At 41.4% G+C, this 20,941-nt stretch overlaps 1 protein-coding gene across 1 annotated transcript in view; it reads left to right on the top strand.

Annotated features, from left to right (window-relative positions):
• The window catches only part of LOC112049664 (calexcitin-2), a 71,323-nt gene extending 50,673 nt beyond the window's left edge, over positions 1-20,650 (top strand). The window contains exons 3-7 of the mRNA XM_052883906.1: positions 16,869-16,932; positions 17,739-17,791; positions 18,243-18,362; positions 19,285-19,497; positions 20,041-20,650. Coding sequence (XP_052739866.1) covers positions 16,875-16,932; positions 17,739-17,791; positions 18,243-18,362; positions 19,285-19,497; positions 20,041-20,151 — 555 coding nt within the window. The 5' untranslated portion in view covers positions 16,869-16,874 and the 3' untranslated portion in view covers positions 20,152-20,650. The remainder of the gene's footprint in view (positions 1-16,868; positions 16,933-17,738; positions 17,792-18,242; positions 18,363-19,284; positions 19,498-20,040) is intronic.
• Positions 20,651-20,941: the final 291 nt, after the last annotated feature.

Here is a 20,941-nt window from a genome sequence, read left to right as displayed (position 1 = left end):
AAGTTTGTTGTTATACGTACATAATATCCAAATTATATAAAATATAAAACATTGTAATTTTGTCAATTTAGCAACTATGTAAAGCTTTGAACTATCTCTTCAGTCTAAATTATACAAATATAATAATTTGTGACAGTTTGAGTGCCATTCTGAATGCTTTGGAGACTCGACAAGTCATTCGAGTTATTTCATTAATTTATTGGGTCAACAGACAATCGCTGTCTCCGGGGAAACTATTCGTTAGCTACAGCTGCACCCGCTACTCTTTCCATCTCAGAGGTGATCATTGCTATAAACATTCTTAAATGGAAATTTTAAATAATAATAAATATGTCTAAAATTCAAAAGTAAAGCAGAAACTGGAATAAAAACAAATCATAAGCATCTATTTACCTTTCGTACCAATTTGAGCATTACGAGTAAGTGAAATAAAGTAATATAAGTACGTGATATATGTTTTTCCTTCACTTTATAAATCAGCTGATAGCATACAGTGAAAGCTCCTCATTCGCGCTTCCTTTATTCGAATTTTCACTATTCGCGGATTATAAAATTGCGACCCAATTCCTTTGTCCACGGCTAAAGATTTCGTTATTCGCGGATCTGACTGTTGAAAGTGACTTAAAATCTGCAAAAGAGAAACCCATCTCAGCAAGATAAAATTACAAAATTTGGTCAAAAACTTCAATTAATTGATTTTTCTCATAATATATTTGTTTTGATTTTGTCACCCCTATCCATATAATCCTATATTCGCGGATTCTGTCGGATTCTGATTCGTGGCTCATTTATAGAACGTATCCCCCGCGAGTAAGGAGCTTTTACTGTATTCCATATTACGTATTAGGTACAAGTATTAGGCCTAGAAGAAAAGAAAAACGTTCCTAATTCGTAGCATCTGCTTCAAAGTAGGCTATATTCCACCACAAATTCAATTTCGGAGCCGTGACAGCGAGTTAGAAATTCATGAGCGAAGCGGGGCGCGCACACTAGTGCAGCCGTAGTGAGGAGCGGCGCCGCTCGCTACACGTCGCGCGGCTCCCTGTACCGCCGCCAGTGAGAGCTAACGACTCCCGCAAGAGTAATATCAGGTAATGGAGCCGCGAGCGGCGCGGAACAGTGGCGGCGCCTACAGGCGTGACTACTGGGAGGCCTTTGTGGGTTTGGCAGTTAAAATCCTATCTTGTCCAAGCCTATAGGATCTAAAATCATCCACTAAAATTTGACAAGAATGAATTTCGCCATAACAAAAAATTCGACCAATATGCACTATACTGTACACTATATATGTATCCGGCAAACGGCTAATGTAGCCGTAATTTGAAAGGTGAGCTGATTACTGAAATTTCGTAATATTTAAATGTTGTGTGGCAGGAGACATCAGTAAGACCGTAACACTTTACCAGACGAGACTATCACAAAGAGCTCTACCGCTCACTGTGTAGTGCCGGACACGTGTTGCGTCGAGTGCGAGCGGGAGCGGGAGCGGAGGCGAGAGCGAAAGCGACACTGTTTGAATCGAATTTATTTCTTTCTTTCGCCGAAACTAAATGGGAGGAGTGATAAACGACGTCGTCAGAAACATTTCTTGTGTATTTTTTTGTTTCACGTCTCCTTTAACGTACAAAGGGTAAACTTACAAACGAAATGGAATGAGAAACCCGCGTCGTACCCTTCCCACGACCATTTACTTATGCACGAGACTCGCGTACTGCCGATGACTCGAAGCGAAACATTTATTTTCACAAACACGAAAAAGTTACGTACGACTATAAAGGGGGTTCTTTTTTTGCTAACAGAACATTCGTCATCCTTTTTGAACATGAATAATGTTCCTTTTACTCTCCAAGTTAACGAAATGCATATGCTAGGACTTAGGAGCAAATACATTAGAATACAGCGAGAGGCTATATTGGGATCTCTCGGGGTGTCCGGCCGAAGCTCGTAGAGGCGATTCGAATCTATTTCATTTTAAACAACTTAAAAATACCTAAATTTTGAATTCTTTTCATTTTAACCATTTTTGTTTTCATTGTTGGAAACTACTAATAATTACACCAGTTCACATTTTAATCGTTTACAATTTAATAAGATTTTTTTACAACGCCGAAACAAAATTTTTATACAGGTATTTTTGTGATATTTATTACTTACCTTTATGAATGGGGTGAAAAAATTCGCTGAAACCATTACTCACACGTGCGAGCTCATTCATCTAGCGCGTGTGTCGATCGAGCAAAAAAATGAAAACATGAAAAATTTAAAAATAATGCCTATTTTGCAATGACGCGCACAAGTTCGTATAGTTTTGTTGTTAATTTCATATTTGTTGGAATTTCCGCCCTCGCACAACTTATCTACGAAGTGCGATGAGGCGTGAGGCGCACGTCGGTCGCTATAGATTACACACGTCGTGCTGCTATATCGCGGTCTCTTGTAATCGTTCCTAAGTAATGCTGATCTTTCCTTGGGACGTGTGTGGAAAGACGGAAAAAGTAAACTGCTTTCCGACTTATACTAGAGTCACAGCAAACAGACAGGCGACATTTGGACAATGATGATAAAAGAAATATAATTAAAAAATAATTACTTTTAATTAGTTCATAATTTCCGAAACAGAGCCCTCGGCAAAATTAATGAATGTATTTAGAATATTCCATGAAACAAGCGTTATCACGCGCGCCACACTGAAAGTCATTAATTAATCCGCTGTTATCAGCAATTAGCGGTGAAATTAGAGCCGCGTTTGAGTCGCCGACCGCTCACCGCTCCCGGCGGCAGCTCAAGAGTGCCGACTGTGATGACGAGAACTGAGCGCACCTACACCTACACCAATATGAGTCAATCAATCGAGTAACTCTAGCACTCGTTTGGTCGTCAACTTGACTGTTCACAAAGGGAAGTGATGGAGGAAGTGACTTGACTTCGACTTTGATCGGCCGACGGCGGCGACGCCGAAAGCTCGACCTGCGCTGACACTGTGGGCGAGGCACTGTGGGGGTAACTTCACTGTTGTTTCTCTGGATGACAACAATTCCATTAATGCGAATGCGCTACATTTAATGCGAAGAAATTTGAACGTATTTAGGGGTAACTTTGCAAAGATTGTACCTAAATACATGTAAGAAGAGCTCGGCTGAATACGGTACGAGGAAACAATGCCGAGTAGAGCTTACGACGAGATTTAAAATCTGGAATTGTCGGCCGCGAGTGTGTTGTCACACATCTCTCGCGGCGGCTCCTTCACTTGTTTTGTGTTCTGCTGGAGCGAACGCCGCGTGGCGAGCGACGTGCTCGTGTGGCCCGCTCCTGCACTAGCGCTAGCACTCAAATTAAAAGAACATACTTGAATGTGTCGGCGTCATAGGAAATAATCTTATAATCTTCACTACATGAAAAAGTATATATAACAATTATAAGTTGCGAGAAAGTATTAGATGACAAAGACAAGGTCTGCGTACCGTTTATGTCTGTATGAATTATGAATTACGTAATATTTCCATTATACAGTTCTCACCAATTGATTAAAAATCATTGTCGCGCCACGTCACGCTTATATAAGAGCTTTACTTGCGTACCTCTGTAAGTATGAGTTACAACAGTTGTTTACCTTTCCTTATTCAATTAAGATACTGTTTTTTTTATTATTTATTTATTTATTTATTTATCTAGAACTCTTATTCGTAGAATCTGGCGGGTCGCTCGCCGCGGTCTGTGCTGTTCGCGAGAGCTGACACGAGATGTGTCGCCGACGGTGTCAGACGGTGCTCGTCCTGTGCAACTTCGGCTCAGGAGGCCGGGCTGTGTGTGTGTCATGTCATGCTGAACTTTTCTTTGTTCTAAGGAGGTTTCAGTAAAAATTTTCAGTCTTAAATCATCATAAATCACAAATAATTTATTGCCAGAATGTGGTCATATACAGATATTGTTACATTTTAATGTTCAAACACAATCTGCCTCATAGGCGTGCAAGTCGAGTACATTATAATAATTTTCAAGTCGGGATAATGGTGTTGTTAGGCATTAGTGCTAATATCACGTTACAGCGTCAGGATAGTGATCATTACAGCATTGGACATTATCAGTCTAGCCCACCCGCCCGCATCGGAGCAGCGTGCTGGGTCTAAGTTATCTACTCTTTTTGTAAGTGAATCGTAGCCATGTAAGGGTTAAAGTTGGTCGATAATAATGTAAATAATGTAATTTCAAAAGAACACTGGCACAGCATCCAATAAAATCAAAATTTGGGTTTTTTGTTATCTAATTCTACACTAAGAAATTGATCCCATGACGGCAAAACGTACACGGGGTGGTGTTCGTATATAAACTCAGAAGCACAATTACCCACCCACTCTAATATACTCGCGTCATATTAAAGAGGGTGGATAATTGTGCCTCTGAGTATAATTCCTTGTTCGAGATACGTTGAGTAACCGTAGTGCGTGTAAGCGACTTTCCCCAATCTCCTGAAGGCAGGCATAATATAAATCATTTTCTTAGCTATTTTAATAAATTTTCTCATATTCACAAGTCCCGGGGGAAATTTCTTAAGAGGTGTTTTGTGTAAAAATGAATTACTGCGCGTATGGTAACAAACGAGTACGAGCGGGTTAAGAAAAATGTTACATGATCAGGTATCGTGGAGCATGTACTGACACAATACGCTTTGTTAGCGCTCCACATACGCGTGTGGTACACTTTGTTAGCGCTCCACATACGCGTGTGGTACGCACATAAGACGGCTTAAGAAGAGACAGAGTGTCGCAGGGCACGCGAGCGTCGTGCAAGGCGCGCGTCCTACAGAGTGTCGCAGGGCATGCGAGCGTCGTGCAAGGCGCGCGTCCTACAGAGTGTCGCGGGGCATGCGAGCGTCGTGCAAGGCGCGCGTCCTACAGAGTGTCGCGGTGTGTAACTGTCTCGGACGAGCTCCGTCACAAACAGCTCTCGGCGGGCCGCTACAGTGATGTCATAGTAAAGACCAGCCTGTAGCCATGTGCCACGTCTGTTCTCTTTCTACAAATTCAAAAATGTATCGGAATGATATTTATTATCGACAGGTCTCGTGATAATGTTGTCGATCGCATCGGTCGTTTCCATGCATTTTGTTAGTTTTGGAAGCTAAAGTTTCGCTACGTTTGCAGAAAGAGAATCGACGTACCACATGGATACAGTTCCTGGTTCGCTTAATTTAACGGATCAAACTCACTGTTGGACTTAACGAGCTCCGTGAGATACGGTAGTACTGCATCGTCAAGTTACTTACTCTATGTTTCTACTGAGGATTCCTTTGTAAAACTCTGTATATCTTAACCCAACCTAGAACACAAACCCAAGACCACAGCACCGCTCCCGCATTGCTACGATAAAGCGATAAGGTACTCAACATCTCCTGCTAACAGTAAATAACCCAAACGCGGCCTCCGTTACAGCCACGACATCGTTGTTGCGCCGTTTTTGTGAATTTGCCACAAACGAAGGTGAACCCAATAAAGTCAGCGGTTAATCTAAACGTCCGAGCCGTTCGCTTCGCATGCGGCATGCAAGGCGCCTCGCCGCACGCGGCACGCACCACGTCGGCCCTCACCCCCTACACAAGACCCCCACACACGACCCCCCAATCCCGCACTGTGAGATTAGCTCGCAATCTAATCGTGATTCATGAAAATCAAAACATGAACTGACTCGATTATTCGAATGCCACAGTTTTATTGATAAACTGCCTTAAAAATTTTAAAAATAAAAATCAACATCTCAACAATGGCACTCCGACAATTTTACTTTGAAGAGAAAGCATTTGTTACTCCATGACTCGCCGTCGCCTCAGTGATCGTAATCTCGCAAGTCTCGCGCAAGGCCGCCGGCCTACGCTCACGTACCGACTGTGCCTACTCTCGGGAAGGTCGGCATGATAAGAAACCATTACTGAACTAGTTAAGATATCGATAATGTTATTTTAAACACTAATAATAATATTCACGCAAGTATTTTAACGTAACTGCATACTTGTTGTTTATAAAACCACTTGATTTGGTTATTAATTCTTGTGCCCGACCATGTTTCATTAAAAGTGTGATAGAAAAAGTATATTTATACAATACACATCACATGTATTCAGTGAATAAACATGCTAGAAGGCTCATTGGCAATGAGGCAATAACAAAACTTCAAAGTGTAAAGCATCGCCGAAAGGTTACCTGTGTATCGGTGTTCTATATATTTCGGGGAGTGCGCTCAGGAACCGTTCGGTCTTGTGCCACCTTCGCCGTTCTACCACAGGGCTGCCAGGCATCGCAGAGATCTGCAGCGCTACGTCGTCGATATTCCTCGGACGCGTACTGATCGGTTTAGCGGTTTAGATCCTCTTTCCTTATACGCACTTCAAAGATGTGGAAAGCTCTTCCAGCTTCCGTTTTCCCCACCACTTAGAATACGGGTATTCTCAAGTTAAAAGTGAAAAGGCTGCATCATCGCTTACCATCAGGTATGATTGCAGCTAAGCATTTGCTTGCTTTGTACAAAATAAAAAGAAAAAAAAAGTAATTAAAACAGAAAAGTTACACAACTAGTGTGATGCGATCTTGAAAGAAGAGTGTCTACTCAGTACTACGCCTTGACACCGCCGGGACACCGCCGGGACACCGCCGGGACACCGCGCTATTTCCGTGTAGCTCATAATCAATAAAAAACAAAAATGAAAGAATTTCATCGATTAAAATGACGTGTTTAGTGAATTTTATATTACATCACTCAGCCGAATATTCCGATTACAAGAGCGCATAATTGATGTTTGCTTGCGCGTCATTATCAACATTATTGTTTTCTGTGGTGCTAATTGCACTTACTCAATATTATTCTTGTACAAAAGTCAACACTCATCACACACCTAAGCCGTCACTGTCTCAGCTGTAGCAGCAGGCTCGCCGCGCGAGGTGCCGCCGGACGCGAGAGCGCTACGAAATATTTTAAAGTCGCTTTTGCCGTTTATGAGTGAGCGTGAATAACTGAACGTAAGCTTTCATTAATTTCACCTTCCAAAGCGAGAATGATGTTCAAATTATTTAAAATTCAGCCGCCGTGCATTTTAAGGAGTTTAAAAATATTATGAAGTTTGCGCTTTAATTAATTAAGTCGGATTTAATGTTGTAAACGTAAACCGGGAATGAGGAAAGTAAATATATTTTTTTAAATTGATATTGAAGTCATTTGTAAAATCTGAAAAAAAAAAAATTGTATAATATCAGCCTACCATGAAGTTCAAACACAAATTCCAAATTTTTCAAAAACTTTATATTAAAGACCTCGTGATAATATTGAGAGGTAATTGGCAGCTCCTACTAAAATAGCTGCTACTAGTAGATCTGATCCCCTCCTCTGCTGACGGAGGAGGTTCACGGCGCACCGCATTAGCAGTAGAGCGACATGAGGAGCACACGGGACCCTTCGGGCAATAAGTACCCCATAATGTAGCCTGCTGTTTGAGACGCGGCGAGATAAATTATTTTCCCATTTTAATTAAAGTCATCACTCGTCTTAAATCGATTGCAGAAAAAGGTATTATTTTCTGCGGCTCCCCCCTCCTCTCCCCTCTATACCTCAAAGTTAGTCAGGCTGGCTAAGTGTAAGGTACTGGAGCAATTAACCTTTGTATGCACTGCGAGAGTCTTATGAGTTTGGAATTTCGGCTCCTCCTCGAAGTGAAACGTAAAATTTCCAAAAGTCCTTACAATTATTGCTCTTACTTTTTGAAGAGCAATAATTGTAAGGAGAAACACAGTCTCCATACAAACTCGGGCACAAATTATACGAATGGTACAGAGCTGAAAGGAGATGTCCGAAATTGGGCCTAAATTTCAGAACGATATAGATACAATACAATCTTATCAAATACTCCATTACAATCTTAGCCGAAATAATATAATATTCGCCAACAGGGAAATAAGCTGAATTTAGTGATTGATGTCTCTTTAATGCTCATTTCACTGATTGTCACTTGTCGCTGCTAACGCGAGCTGTCAATATCAAAGTCAATCTACGAATGAGATGTCTTTGTTAAATATTATGTCAAATGTTCTGTATATCAATCTGACAGTTTTCCTAGGGATTTGAAATTATAAATTGTCGTACTTTGACTAAATGTGTCAAATTAGTGTCAAATCCTTAATAAAACCTGCCTTTCCGCCTGTATGTTTGACACTGATAATGGAATGAATTGTATGACAAAGGGAATACGAATTATTGCACACCTGTAACAAGTAATTAGGCAGAATATACCTTTCTTTGAAAATTAGCTTCATTACAATAATATTTGTCCTTATTTATGGCCAATACAGCACGCGAACCTCACAGCAAGTAACTCAAAACAAGCGAACCGTCGGTCAAGAGAGTCAAGCTCAGACCAATTATTGTATGTGACCTGCCTCGCTAGATGCTATTTTTCTGTCAAAGTATATTATCAACGATCTAATGCGATTATAAAAACTGTTTCTATAGTATCGATGTTTCATAGTTGTAATCTTAAAAAACGATTTTGGTTCAACAATGAGCCTGGCTTAACAATGATGATCAACCTGACTTAACACTGATGATCAATCTGGCTCAACACTGATGATCAGCCCGGCTTAATAATGATGATCAACCTGGCTTAACTCAGAATACGAACCTGAATCACTACCGTGATTTATCAATCGATACTAATAATATTAATAAGGATTGTTGACTACGGATCTCCAAAAACGAGGACAAAAATTACAGCGGTCACTAACTGCACATGTAGGTACTCAGTGCTTCTTGAATTAGTTTTTTTAATTATGACCTAAACAAAACTTAAATAGGTAAGTTCCTATAAAACTCCATGTTTTATTGATGAAAATCATCGGAAAAACTGTCGGTCATCGTGGGCAGGTATACCTGTATATGCGAGCTGCGTCCTGTTGTTGTCGGTGAGCTTTATTGAAACCATTAATCACTGCGAGGGATCCTCTGCGGCCGGCGCAGGGCGGCGCGGGGCGGGGGGAGGGTGTTGGTCACGATCACTGGCCACGTGGACATCAAACGTCACTTAGAAAGGACGATAAGGGGAACGAGAGTGATTCCCAGAAGGGACGACGTTAAAAGCCTGATATTCATTAATCTTTGCATTCTAAGCAAATTGTTTTACATTATCATTAAATCGTCATTACCATCAGCCTCCCCTATTACGCCTCTATTAATGGCTCTGTAGGAGACAGAACAGACAGACAGACAGAGCTTAGATCCATCGCGCTGTTTCGATAACGGGAGCAGGATGAACATGTTGTTTCTGTATTCTGTAATGATCACTGTCAGATGTTAATTATAATAATTAATCGTACAAACAACTCCATTGACCTCATAAGCAGAAAGGTAAATTACCACCAACTCCAAATCTACGAGACATTACTGAGAAGTTCTTAAAGACAAGTTCAATATGTGATGCGCGGCGCGGGCTGACCGCTGCACCTACGAGTGACGCGTAGAGTTTGGCTAATGAAAGCAAAGACTGAAATCGCCTGCCAAATTTAAAAAATCATATAAACAAATTAACAAAACATGCGTTTTCATAATTTATTTAAATTGTTTTTTTTTGTTTGTGAATACATTACTACCTATATTATAAGTATTAAATAATTAATCCAATATTTGCACTATTCTAGCTAGGAGGTCAACCAAACAGCCATCCAGTAAACCAATAAACTCTTCTAATAAAAGGTCGGAAGGGCAGAATTCTGAACAACCAAAATCATCAAAACTCAGGATGGATTATGCAGAAGCCGTCAAAACCAAAAACAAACAAAAATCTCAAGAACCTCAAACAACATATGATGATCGCTTAAGCTTTAACTTAGAACAAATTCTCATTAAGCAAAGTGAAAAATTTGACCTCATCTTACAACAAATGAGTACTCTAATGAGCCTCATCACAACGCTTGTAGATAAATTAGCCCAAAAATAGGTTTAAGAATTGCTACTTGGAACATCAATGGCCTAAGTCCAAACAAAGAAGAGGCAGAGTTATTGTTAAAACTTCACAAACTTGACGCCCTACTTATTACTGAAACGCATTGTACTAATAACAGCTGCATTAAACTTGATGGATTTAGTACATACCTAACCAATCACCCCGATGGCACAGCTCATGGTGGCACAGCTATTATAATCAGAAGCTCTATAAAACACCATAGCCTCCCCGACTACCAGTTAAGCCATACTCAAGCTACTATTGTGTCTGTGAGAGATAAATGTGGATTCTTCAACTTGGCTTCTGTCTATTGCCCACCAAAATATAACATTAGTGCAGCCATGTTTTCAGAGCTTTTCTCGACTTTTGGTGATCGTTTTGTAGCTGGCGGTGACTGGAACTCAAAACACACCTACTGGGGTTCAAGACTGACAACAACAAGAGGCAGACAACTAAACCTAGCTATGACTTCTAATAATTTATTACCTATCTCCACAGGCGAACCAACATACTGGCCAACAGACAGGAATAAAATACCCGATCTTCTCGATTTCTTTTTCGTTCTGCTATATAACTAATCTAATACAGGAAGCTTGCTGGAGTAGCACACCTGTAAATAATGATCCGGAATCCTCAAATATTCCCATGCAAGTTAAAATAAAAATCTTGGAAAAACGAAGGTTGAGACGCGTTTGGCATACCAGCAGACATTACTCTGACAAGAGAGCTTTTAACCTAGCATGTAAAGAGCTAAAGGATATGCTACAGGAAATAGAAGATAGTACCGTTAACCAAAAACTGTTATCAGCCTCCCCAACTTCTGGCTCTGATTACTCCCTGTGGAAGCTGACTAACACAATAAGCAGGCCGATACAAGTGAAACCACCTCTAAAACTAGAAAATGGAACCTGGGCCAGGAGCTGCCAAAAGAAAGTGAATGCTTTTGCTGAACACCTTGCATTAGTATTCACCCCGAATGAATCAGGGAACAACAGCTACTTTGAGGACTCTGTAGAATCAACTGTAAATGCTCCCTATCAGCTAAATGTTCCTCCAAAATCGGTTTCACCTCGTGAAATAGCCCGACTAATTAGAGAATTAGACAACAAGAAGGCACCCGGGTTTGACTTAATCACAAAAGAGGTCTTGATAGAGCTACCCAAGAAAGCATTAGTTTTTCTATCATACCTATTTAACGGTATTCTGAGAACACAATATTTTCCGAGAATATGGAAGGTGTCTCAGATACTGATGATTCACAAAGCGGGGAAACCACCACATGACATCAAATCTTATCGACCCATAAGCTTATTACCAACCTTGTCAAAACTATTCGAGAAAGCCCTTCTGGAAAGATTAATACCAATTCTAAATGAAAACAACTTGATTCCTCCTCATCAATTTGGCTTTAGACAGCATCATTCGACAGTAGAACAAGTCCATCGAGTGTGCGATAAAATTCGAAAATCCCTAGAACATAAAGAATATTGTGCTTCTGCTTTCTTGGACATTCAGCAGGCATTCGATAAGGTCTGGCACAAAGGACTTTTGTGCAAACTCAAATCAGTGCTACCACATAGCTACATACCACTTCTCTCCTCCTATCTGTCTGATAGAATTTTTCAAGTAAAAGAAAAAGACACAACATCTTCGTTTTTCAATATTAGCGCTGGTGTGCCGCAGGGATCTGTTTTGGGGCCTACTCTATACAATATACACAGCCGACCTACCGACTCTATCAAATATTACAACAGCAACATTTGCCGACGACACAGCTATATTAGCAAGCCATAAAAATGCTACTTCAGCATCAGCACTGCTGCAAACAGGTCTTGATCAGGTTGCAACATGGCTGCGGAATTGGAGGATTAAGACAAGCGCCAATAAATCTGTTCAGGTCACGTTTGCTTTAAGAACAGGAGATTGTCCGCCGGTCCATCTAGATAACAACACTTTGCCTCACAATGAACACGTCAAATACTTAGGCCTATATCTAGACCGCAGACTCACGTGGAAAAAGCATATAAAAACTAAAAGAGAAGAGCTGAATATCAGATTTAAAACATTCCACTGGCTTTTAGGCAGAAACTCTAAGCTGTCCGTTGACAACAAGCTGCTTATATACACGTGCATCTTGAAGCCGGCCTGGGCCTATAGCGCTCAACTGTGGGGTAGTGCATGCGACACTAGCCTAAATATCCTGCAAAGAATGCAAAATAAAATACTACGTACTATCGCCAACTCGCCGTGGTTTATCACGAATGAGGAACTACATCATAATTTGCAAATTTGCACAGTAAAGGACGAAGTTAGGGGGCTAGCCAAAAGATACAAGAAGCGACTCCTTATTCATCCTAATAGCTTAGCAAACAGACTCTTGACTGATGACTGTCCGAGGCGTCTTAAACGTAAACGCATACTCGACCTGGACATTTAAAAAACAGGACGCACCAAATGAGCGCCGACTCCTAATGAGGATCGACCTCCACAAGACAAAGATACTCGCAACATATTTGTTTATAGTCTTAGGACTGATCGCGGATTGGCCGTACAAGAAAAAAAAAAAAAAAAAAAAAATATTTGCACTATAATTTTGAGAATTTACTCTGACTATTTTGAAATTTGGCGGGCGATTTCAGTCTCTACTTTCATTAGCCAAACTCTAGGTACTAGTACTATTTATTCTACAAAGAGTTAAGTACTTTAATAGTAACTCTTTGCAGAATAAATAATGTATATACATCCTACTAACTTTAGTGGAGTAGGTAACGTTCCTAACATAACGAACGCTAGTGTTGTACAACAGAACGCGGCCGGTGAATGTGTAACACGGTACGTGAATATTCTAAGTAATCACAATTATTTTTTTCACGAACGTGGCAATATCTTATTCACTATGAGTCGTTTTATCCGCTGAAAGGTCAGGGGATGACGTTAATGTCAAGTCGTACTCGGTCAGAAAGTTGAAAAGGTAAGAAGCCTCCTCCATACTTGACTTTAATATTGAAATGAACGACGCACTTCTCTTTGTTAGCTCGAAGCTTCTGTGCGTTGCCGTGATCGCCCTTAGAGAGAACTAAAATACGAGGCATAAAACGGCTGCGAACCGGATTCGGTAAATCAGTAATTACAAACAGATAAACTCGACCTTACTTGTACTTGTAACGGAGGACGATATTCATTGCAATAACTTCATTTACTCACTAAACAATACAAACCAATTAAATAAATTACATTGTCAAACACATTTTCCCTTATTTATTTAACGATTGTACTGATACTATACGTAAACAATGTTTCGTAAGTAAACCGGTACGTACACGGAGCGATGTCTCGAGCGGGAGCCGGGACGGACGGCCGGGTGCTAGCGGAAACTGGCTGAGATTGTTTCCCTTCAGGACTCTTTGTAGAGGACGTTTTCTTAGAAACCATCTTCTGAAACGTTTTAGCTCAAATAGACGACCGGTCGCCCTTAATTCGATTAAGGCCTAACTAAATAAAATGGAAACTTAAATAGTTCCCAAGTCCTATCTTTAAATAGGTCAACAGACCTTAAATAAACAGATTTTTTAAGTTAAGCATTAACTGAAAAATATAACGTCTGTCAGACGGTGAGTGTCCGGTGCGGCGCCGGTGCGATTTATGTCTCTCTACACAAAGTTGCGGCGCGGCACCGGTGCGTGTGCGGCGCGGCACCGGTGCGTGTGCGGCGCCGTGTACACTGAGCCCTTCACCGTAATCTCGTTGTGATTGTGACGATAGCACTAATAATTGAAACGATGTGTGACTGGAGTGAGTCCTATAGAAGAAGTCGGCGACAGCCGTGCTACGCAGAGTGCTATTGCGTAGCGCGTAGTAATAGTACGAGTAGATTGTTAACACAAGGGGCTAAAAAGACCCATCATATACGAGGTATTTTTATTGAGCCGTAAAGCGAGAGGGCTAAATGAAAACAGAGTTACAATAGGTCGACCCCCGCACTCCACTCTACTTATCAATACGATTGCGAGAAAATAAAAATATCAGTACAGGCTTCAATATGTTGTGGTGGTAGTAACAAGCACATAGACGTGATATATGTAAATGTATAATGCTACTTGCGCATTTCGTAATAATTACGACGAAGTCGATGTCGGGCGGTTTGTCGCCCAGTTATTCTGTAGCGGTAGGCTTCAGTCACTTAAAGTGTTTATCAGTGGAGAGTTTACGTTTTATTGATTATCTAACCTCTGTGAAGAGTAATAATAATGAGTATGTGGGGTACTCGTAAACGTGGGAAATTGAGAAAGAGAGACGGACACTCGTTTGTTCTTTTCTCCGCTTATTTTTTTTGTAGGTGGGTATTTAGGTAAATGCGTTTCGACTTAGATGGTAACAAAATAATTTTATTTTCCTTTTTGTTCCATCTCTAAATCAGGGTCATCATTCTCACTAGATGAAGACATCAAAATTAATGTTACGAAATATGTAAGTTACAACGGTCACAATTTTTTTCATATATAAATCAAATGAGAATTATTCGCAAATCAATAAATATCAAATTAAACGAATGAACGCATTCTTCAGTCGAAAACACTTCCATTTTCAATATTTTTACAATTCTATTTACGAATAAAACCTATTTAAATATGATTAAACTATTTACTAATTTAACTTTTTACGTTTTATACTAGGATAGTAGTACTTACTCGTTATAAATGAAAATAAAAAAAAAATAAAATTTCTTTAGCCGCTAGATTCTAAAATGATCGTTTAGCCACGCTATGGCACCTTAATATGGCAGTGTTTTGAGGAAGAGTAGTGAAAAGTATCTTTGAAATTTCCAACCAAAGTACGGTCTCATTAGCTCCGACCCACACGTAAATTTGAAGTTCGCGCAAAAACCGAAAGTCCCATTTGTGTGATACAGCGGAGCGAAGGGCGGAAGGATTGTAACGTCTTTTTATGACCGCACTCGCTGCTCGCTGTGCGGCGGGCGGGGGGGCAGCGCGGGGTAGCGCGGGGTGCCGTGGGGCGGCTAAACAGCTCCATTCACGTTAATTGGATTCATCTATTACTTTATACTCTTAAATGATAATTTACTCACAGTCATCAACCCCACAAATATCGTACTTAGTGATATTATAAAATTTGATAGGTATGCCAGTAGTATGGCTGTCTTTAATGCGAAAACTACTAAACAGATTTTAATAAAACTATATATAAACTAAAAATTACTTCTTACTTTTGTAATTTGTGTTACCGCTACGCAACGGGTTCGTTGGTAAACATTTCTAAAAAAATATAAATAAAAAATCGAGGGAAACGGTCATCATAGCTAATATAGTACATACATCTCGAAGTTTGAATTACGAGTAGATACAATGTTTGTATGTGCTCTTTTTTTACTTATTTTATTGTACAAAACAAAAAGCTTTACAATTTAGGTATACTTGACGTTTTTGTGAGGATGGCGAGTTCACTAATACGTAGTTACTTACAATTATACACATTAGGGATACAATAAGGTGTATGTTTTATAACACCTAAGTATGTCCCCTAGCGACGTGCATCCCCGAACCCTCCCCTCCCGTTCGAGATGCATCCTTTGCATTTAAGCATTTCTTCAGCTGAAAGTTGACATATACTCATAACATGCGGGTAAACCCACATACCTACGCGTTTAGTATTTAATTAAGACTTTATTGCTAGAGTTTGTGAAGTTACTTCAGCCAATCGCTTCGAAAGTTTTTGAGTTAAACTTTACCCTGACTTCGATAGCTTCAACTAGTGCAGTCGTTTCCCTCAGTGGGAGGGAGAGCTACTGCGTCGCTTCATACACAAATGACTTAGTTGCCTATCAATAGTAGACTTTTGAGGCCTCCCACTATATCACCGGAACCGTTCAACCGGTTGTGCTCGAGCGACGAGCGTCTAGCACACACAATATAAACTGACTAACTAATGCAACAGGCGGTATCTCTGCCATAAACATTTCTTAGAAGAATGAGAAGTTTCAATGAAAAATCTCATAAAAAACATTGTGTGTTATTTGTGCCAAAAGTAAGAAAACGTAACAATACTCGTTAAAACTTATTTTGTTTCAATCAGTATTGTTACTTGTTGCCGGGCGAGCGGCCCCAGGGGCGCTTCGCTGACGGGCGTGCGGCCCCAGGGGCGCGGCGCTGCCGGGCGAGCGGCCCCAGGGGCGCGGCGCTGCCGGGCGAGCGGCCGCAGGGGCGCGGCGCCCAACTAAACTTTACTTTTTTCTCTTCTATGATATTATGTATTTTGTTTTCTTTGCTACGCATAAAAAACTTTCGTTAAAACCCAAAACTTTAGCTCAATTGGATTATTATTTTAAATTCTACATTGAACAAGTCATCCTTGGCATCTGTCTGCCCTTGACGACACGACGTGTGTATTGTAACGGATACGACGATATGAAATACGATACCCCTTTTTCATAATTATACAAAAAAATACATTTAAGAAATCTCTCTCAACTTATCAAGCACTACCATTTCATGTATCACTCAATGCATTTGTAATTCATTCAAAAAAATTTTTTCAACTTTCCCCTTTGGCCCCAATAAGTACCAGATTTCATCTGTTCACGGTACACCTCTGTGTACGTAGCGCGAGTGAGCTTCTAAGGGTTCCGTTTTTGTACGTACGTACGTACTTTCGGAACCCGGCTCCGTGTAAAAGACGCCGTACACGCAGCGCTGCTGCACCGCTCCCACACCGCCGCCGCTAATTCATGACGTGCAAATCTAAGCACCGTTTACACAGTGACTGTCGTACCATGCGGTTCGAGTGCGGCTCAGGTGCGGCGACGTGTACACGCACGCTAAAAAGTGTGATCGTCCTCGTACCGTTATCAGTATTGAGTGCGCGTCTCTTGTTGCAGCACAAGATGTCCATCTCGGCGTTCCGGCGGAAGAAGCTGCTCTACGTGTTCAACGTGTTCTTCGGTAAGTGTATGCAGCTGTTCTGTGCCGCGCCCGGCCGACGGCCGTCCGGTAATGTGGGCTCATTCCTGGAACAGCTGAACCGACTTTTATTGGAAGATACGGGAGGTGATTGAGCATCATACAGGGTTGTTTTCCTGCTTCCCGCGAGATTTGTGAAAAACTGAATTTTACGCGCACAACGTCGCGGGTGTCCGCTGGTCTACAATTTAATAAAAAGGAATGCCTATCCTCGGCCCTCGCCTACATTCACCACCCGACAAATAGTTGTAAATATCGTAAATGATGAAATCCTTACTTTATCAAAAAAGTTTGCAACAACGTTTTTTCAGTTCTTCTTTAATTTGTCCCTAATGAGGACAAGCAAATATTGACCAGCCTGAGTTTTACGCCATTTTTTTAACACTTATGATTGGTTTGTTTGTTCGTTTACTTGATTGCTAAGCTTGTTGGTAACAGAAAAAAACAATACAAAAAATAAAACAGCTTCAATTACATCACCGTCACCACCGTCATCACCGAGTGACAGAAAAAACGGTTTTTTTTTTGAAACATTTATTAAGCCAATTATTTAACCAGATTCTTATTTTTTTATATATCACATTGTCATCTTCTTATACTTTTCTACCGGAGTACATCAGGTATACCCGGTACCTGGATTCCCGGGGCCCACGTTGTATTGGCCGGTGGGCATTTTCCTTTGTGTATCAAATTGTAAAATTAACAAAAGTATTAGTAATTTTTTTTATTGGATGATGACTATATGCAAAAGGCGGTGTAAAGTGTAACTGAATGCGGTTCTGTTTCAGACGTCAACCAGAGCGGCACCATTGAGAGGAAAGACTTCGAGCTCGCCATCGAGGTGGGTACTCACTCGCAGCACACACTCACAGCGCTTTCCTTCACTAGGGTCGCAACGGTCACTTTTTATTGCATTGGAAGCAAAAGTAATGACATGGATTCTAATTTGTTTTCAATTTGTCCTACAATGATTAATTTACACAATTTTTGTCATGGCAATCGGCATTGCAAGGTTTGGTCTCTTGTATAAGAGCTTTGATGTAGATCTCTACACTGCTTCGAGGCGCAGCTCTGTACCGATCACTATAAAATGTTAAGGACAAGGACCATCACTCAGCGGCTTAGAACATGACTATAAGACACGGGCGTTTAATGCCTACCGTTGACTCGAAATTTCAGAGGATTTTGCAAGACAGCTGGTTTAAGGAGGTCTAAGGGAGGACGAAGTCGCGGGCGTCTGCTAGTATATAATAAAAGCAAATTAAACATTAACGAGTGATGTCGTCTTCTAGAAAATCTGCAGCCTGCGCGGCTGGAAGCCCGGCGACGCCAAGAACACTGAGACACACGAGATCATGATCAAGATCTGGGAGGGACTGCGCAAGAGGGCCGACTCCAACAGGGATGGACAGGTACACACGCGCACACACACACACCTGTCGACAGCTCTAGTACTACATCTTGTAGTAGTAGAACACGGAGACGCAGAATATCGTGATCAAGATCAGGGAGTCTCAAATCTATTCAAAATATGACTAAAATATTTTTTTTCTGATAATGGTCAATTACTAATAAGTTTAATAAGACAAACGTGTATAGCGGCAGTGGCAATGCTACTCTCAAAATACTGTATAGGGTGATATTTCCAATCAACAAAATGATTTATACTTTTAAGTCCACAAACGTTTTTGCAATGCACTTTCTGAGGCGACTGCTTGGCAAAGGATGCTTTCAAGTCAAAGAGACTTATCTCGAGATGAAGCTTTGTGTTCCGAGTACAGTAGAGCTTTATCGCTGACGTCACAACGTCATGTGACACACCGGTCGCATGACAGCGACAGTGTCCGCGCTAATCCCACACTCGGGCACATTGTGGGAACAACGCGTTGCGCTCCGTCCGCACTGTGGACGTCTGACGCGTGTCGTGCAGACACTGGTCACCGCGCAGCTAATCCGCTACTTGCACTTGTGTTAGTGCCTACACTAGCTGCATAGCAGGTGGTGTTTTATCAGAGATTTGTAGTAAATTGCAACACTACAATTGTTCACAGAACATAAATAATTTATAGTATTTATTTGTATTTGACCGATGGCAGTTTAAACTTCACAATTAGTAAATTTTTTAAACTTGAATTATTTCAAAAATATAATTATATTGTAATTCAAATGGAGTCAATCTCTTATTGGCCACGACAGTTACTTGTACTTTACAAGCTCACTCACCAAAGCCATTCAGATTCCAGAGAAGCATAAATTATAAACTACCATATATACTCAGCACTCCTTGTCCCCTTCAACTAGTCTAGCGCAGCGTCTCAGTGTCTATGTCCGCAGGTGTCGGTGGAGGAGTGGGTGTCCATGTGGGACGACTACGCGCAGAACCCCGGCGGCGCGCTGCAGTGGCAGCAGCTCTACTGCCGCTTCATGTTCCAGCTGGAGGACGCCAGCGCCGACGGCACCATCGACTGCGACGAGTTCACGTCCGTCTGCTCCTCCTACGGCATCGACGCGTCCCAGTGCCGCGCCGCCTTCGCCAAGATGGCCAAGGTCCAGCTTTGCCATTTATATAACATTTCGACATTAGGAGTGGATTTAAAGGGCAAATACAATTGTTGAATCAAAGTCTATCAAGTGCGAGAATTTAATCAGTAATCCGTCGAGTGGCAGAGAACTTTCACCACTCGCCTGGCACTGAGACACTGAGACACTGCTGGAGTCAGTCTCCGCCCAACCCTCGGTTTTTTGTACACAACAGAAAACTATATGCAACAAATTTTATTAATTTTTGAAAAACAATCTTTTAATTTTAATTATAGAGCCCGTTCGTAAACATGACTATACAATAATGCGTACGGAACCTCCTACAAAGGTGATATACAACACTAAAACTAATCCGTTTTTAGGGTTCCGAAATCCACAAGGAACCCTTATAGTTTCTCCACGTCCGTCTGTCTGTCCGTCCGTCCGTCCTTCCTTACTTCTTTACGCGGCTTAGCGCAGAGACTGAGTACCAGGAAGCTGTAAATTAGTATGAGTATGAACGTTAAAAATGTAAACAACGTCACATAATAAACTGTGGTCGTTCACCAGGGCAAGGCCAGCGTGTCGTGGGAGGAGTTCCAGGACCTGTGGAAGGAGTTCTTCGCCACCGAGGACCCCGACGCGCCCGGCAACTTCATCTTCGGCCGCACCAGCTTCTAGACCCGCGCCGCACCGGCAGCGTCCGCGCCCGGCCCGGCCCGGCGGAGCGCGGCCCCGGGTGAAGCACTGACGTTCGCGGGAGAGTTCGCTCACTGCGCTCTGCGCGTGTGTTCAGAACTCAATGTACTCATTATCTTCTTAATATTCGATATTCGGAGTCTTCACACTTTTTTCCACATCGAAGCTCAAAATGACTTTACGGTTCCTTAGGGCGCGTGCGAACAACGAACCTTTTCACTTCAAGTTTCTCGAGTAGCATATCTCGTAGTGATATCTAGTTATAGTTCCTGATCTACTCTCTGCGCTCGTCGGGCGCTCGTGTGCCCGCGTGAGACACGCGCCACGTGCTGCGAGTGAACGTGAGCACACGACTCGCGACAGAGATTCGTTGTGCCGTGTTGTATGATTTAGATGATTCTAATGATTCCAGTTGTTATGTGAGTATTTCAATATTTTATTGTATGTATATATTATGATGAAATAAAGTTTATGTCACACCGATATTTTTTCATTTGTCCTTTGTCTACACGAAGCCGTCCTGCCCCTGTAGCCAAGTGGCACGTCGATTCTCTTTCTACGATCGCAAACGCTTAGGAAACCAGAAAAATGTCTGAGACTGACTTGATCTTGATCACGTGACCTGTCAATAGCAAATTTCATTCCTATATTTTTTTAGTATTCGAAGCGTTAGCGATCGTCGAAAGAGAATCGACTTGCCCGGCTGGCTACGGGGACTGGATACGTATCATTTCCTTAAAATATAAAATGATTTTAGTCTAAGAATTTTTAC

This window comes from Bicyclus anynana, chromosome 10 (assembly GCF_947172395.1).
Source record: "Bicyclus anynana chromosome 10, ilBicAnyn1.1, whole genome shotgun sequence".
In the NCBI taxonomy this organism is placed as follows: Eukaryota; Metazoa; Arthropoda; class Insecta; order Lepidoptera; family Nymphalidae; genus Bicyclus; species Bicyclus anynana.
This window is presented reverse-complemented; position numbering and strand designations above follow the sequence as displayed.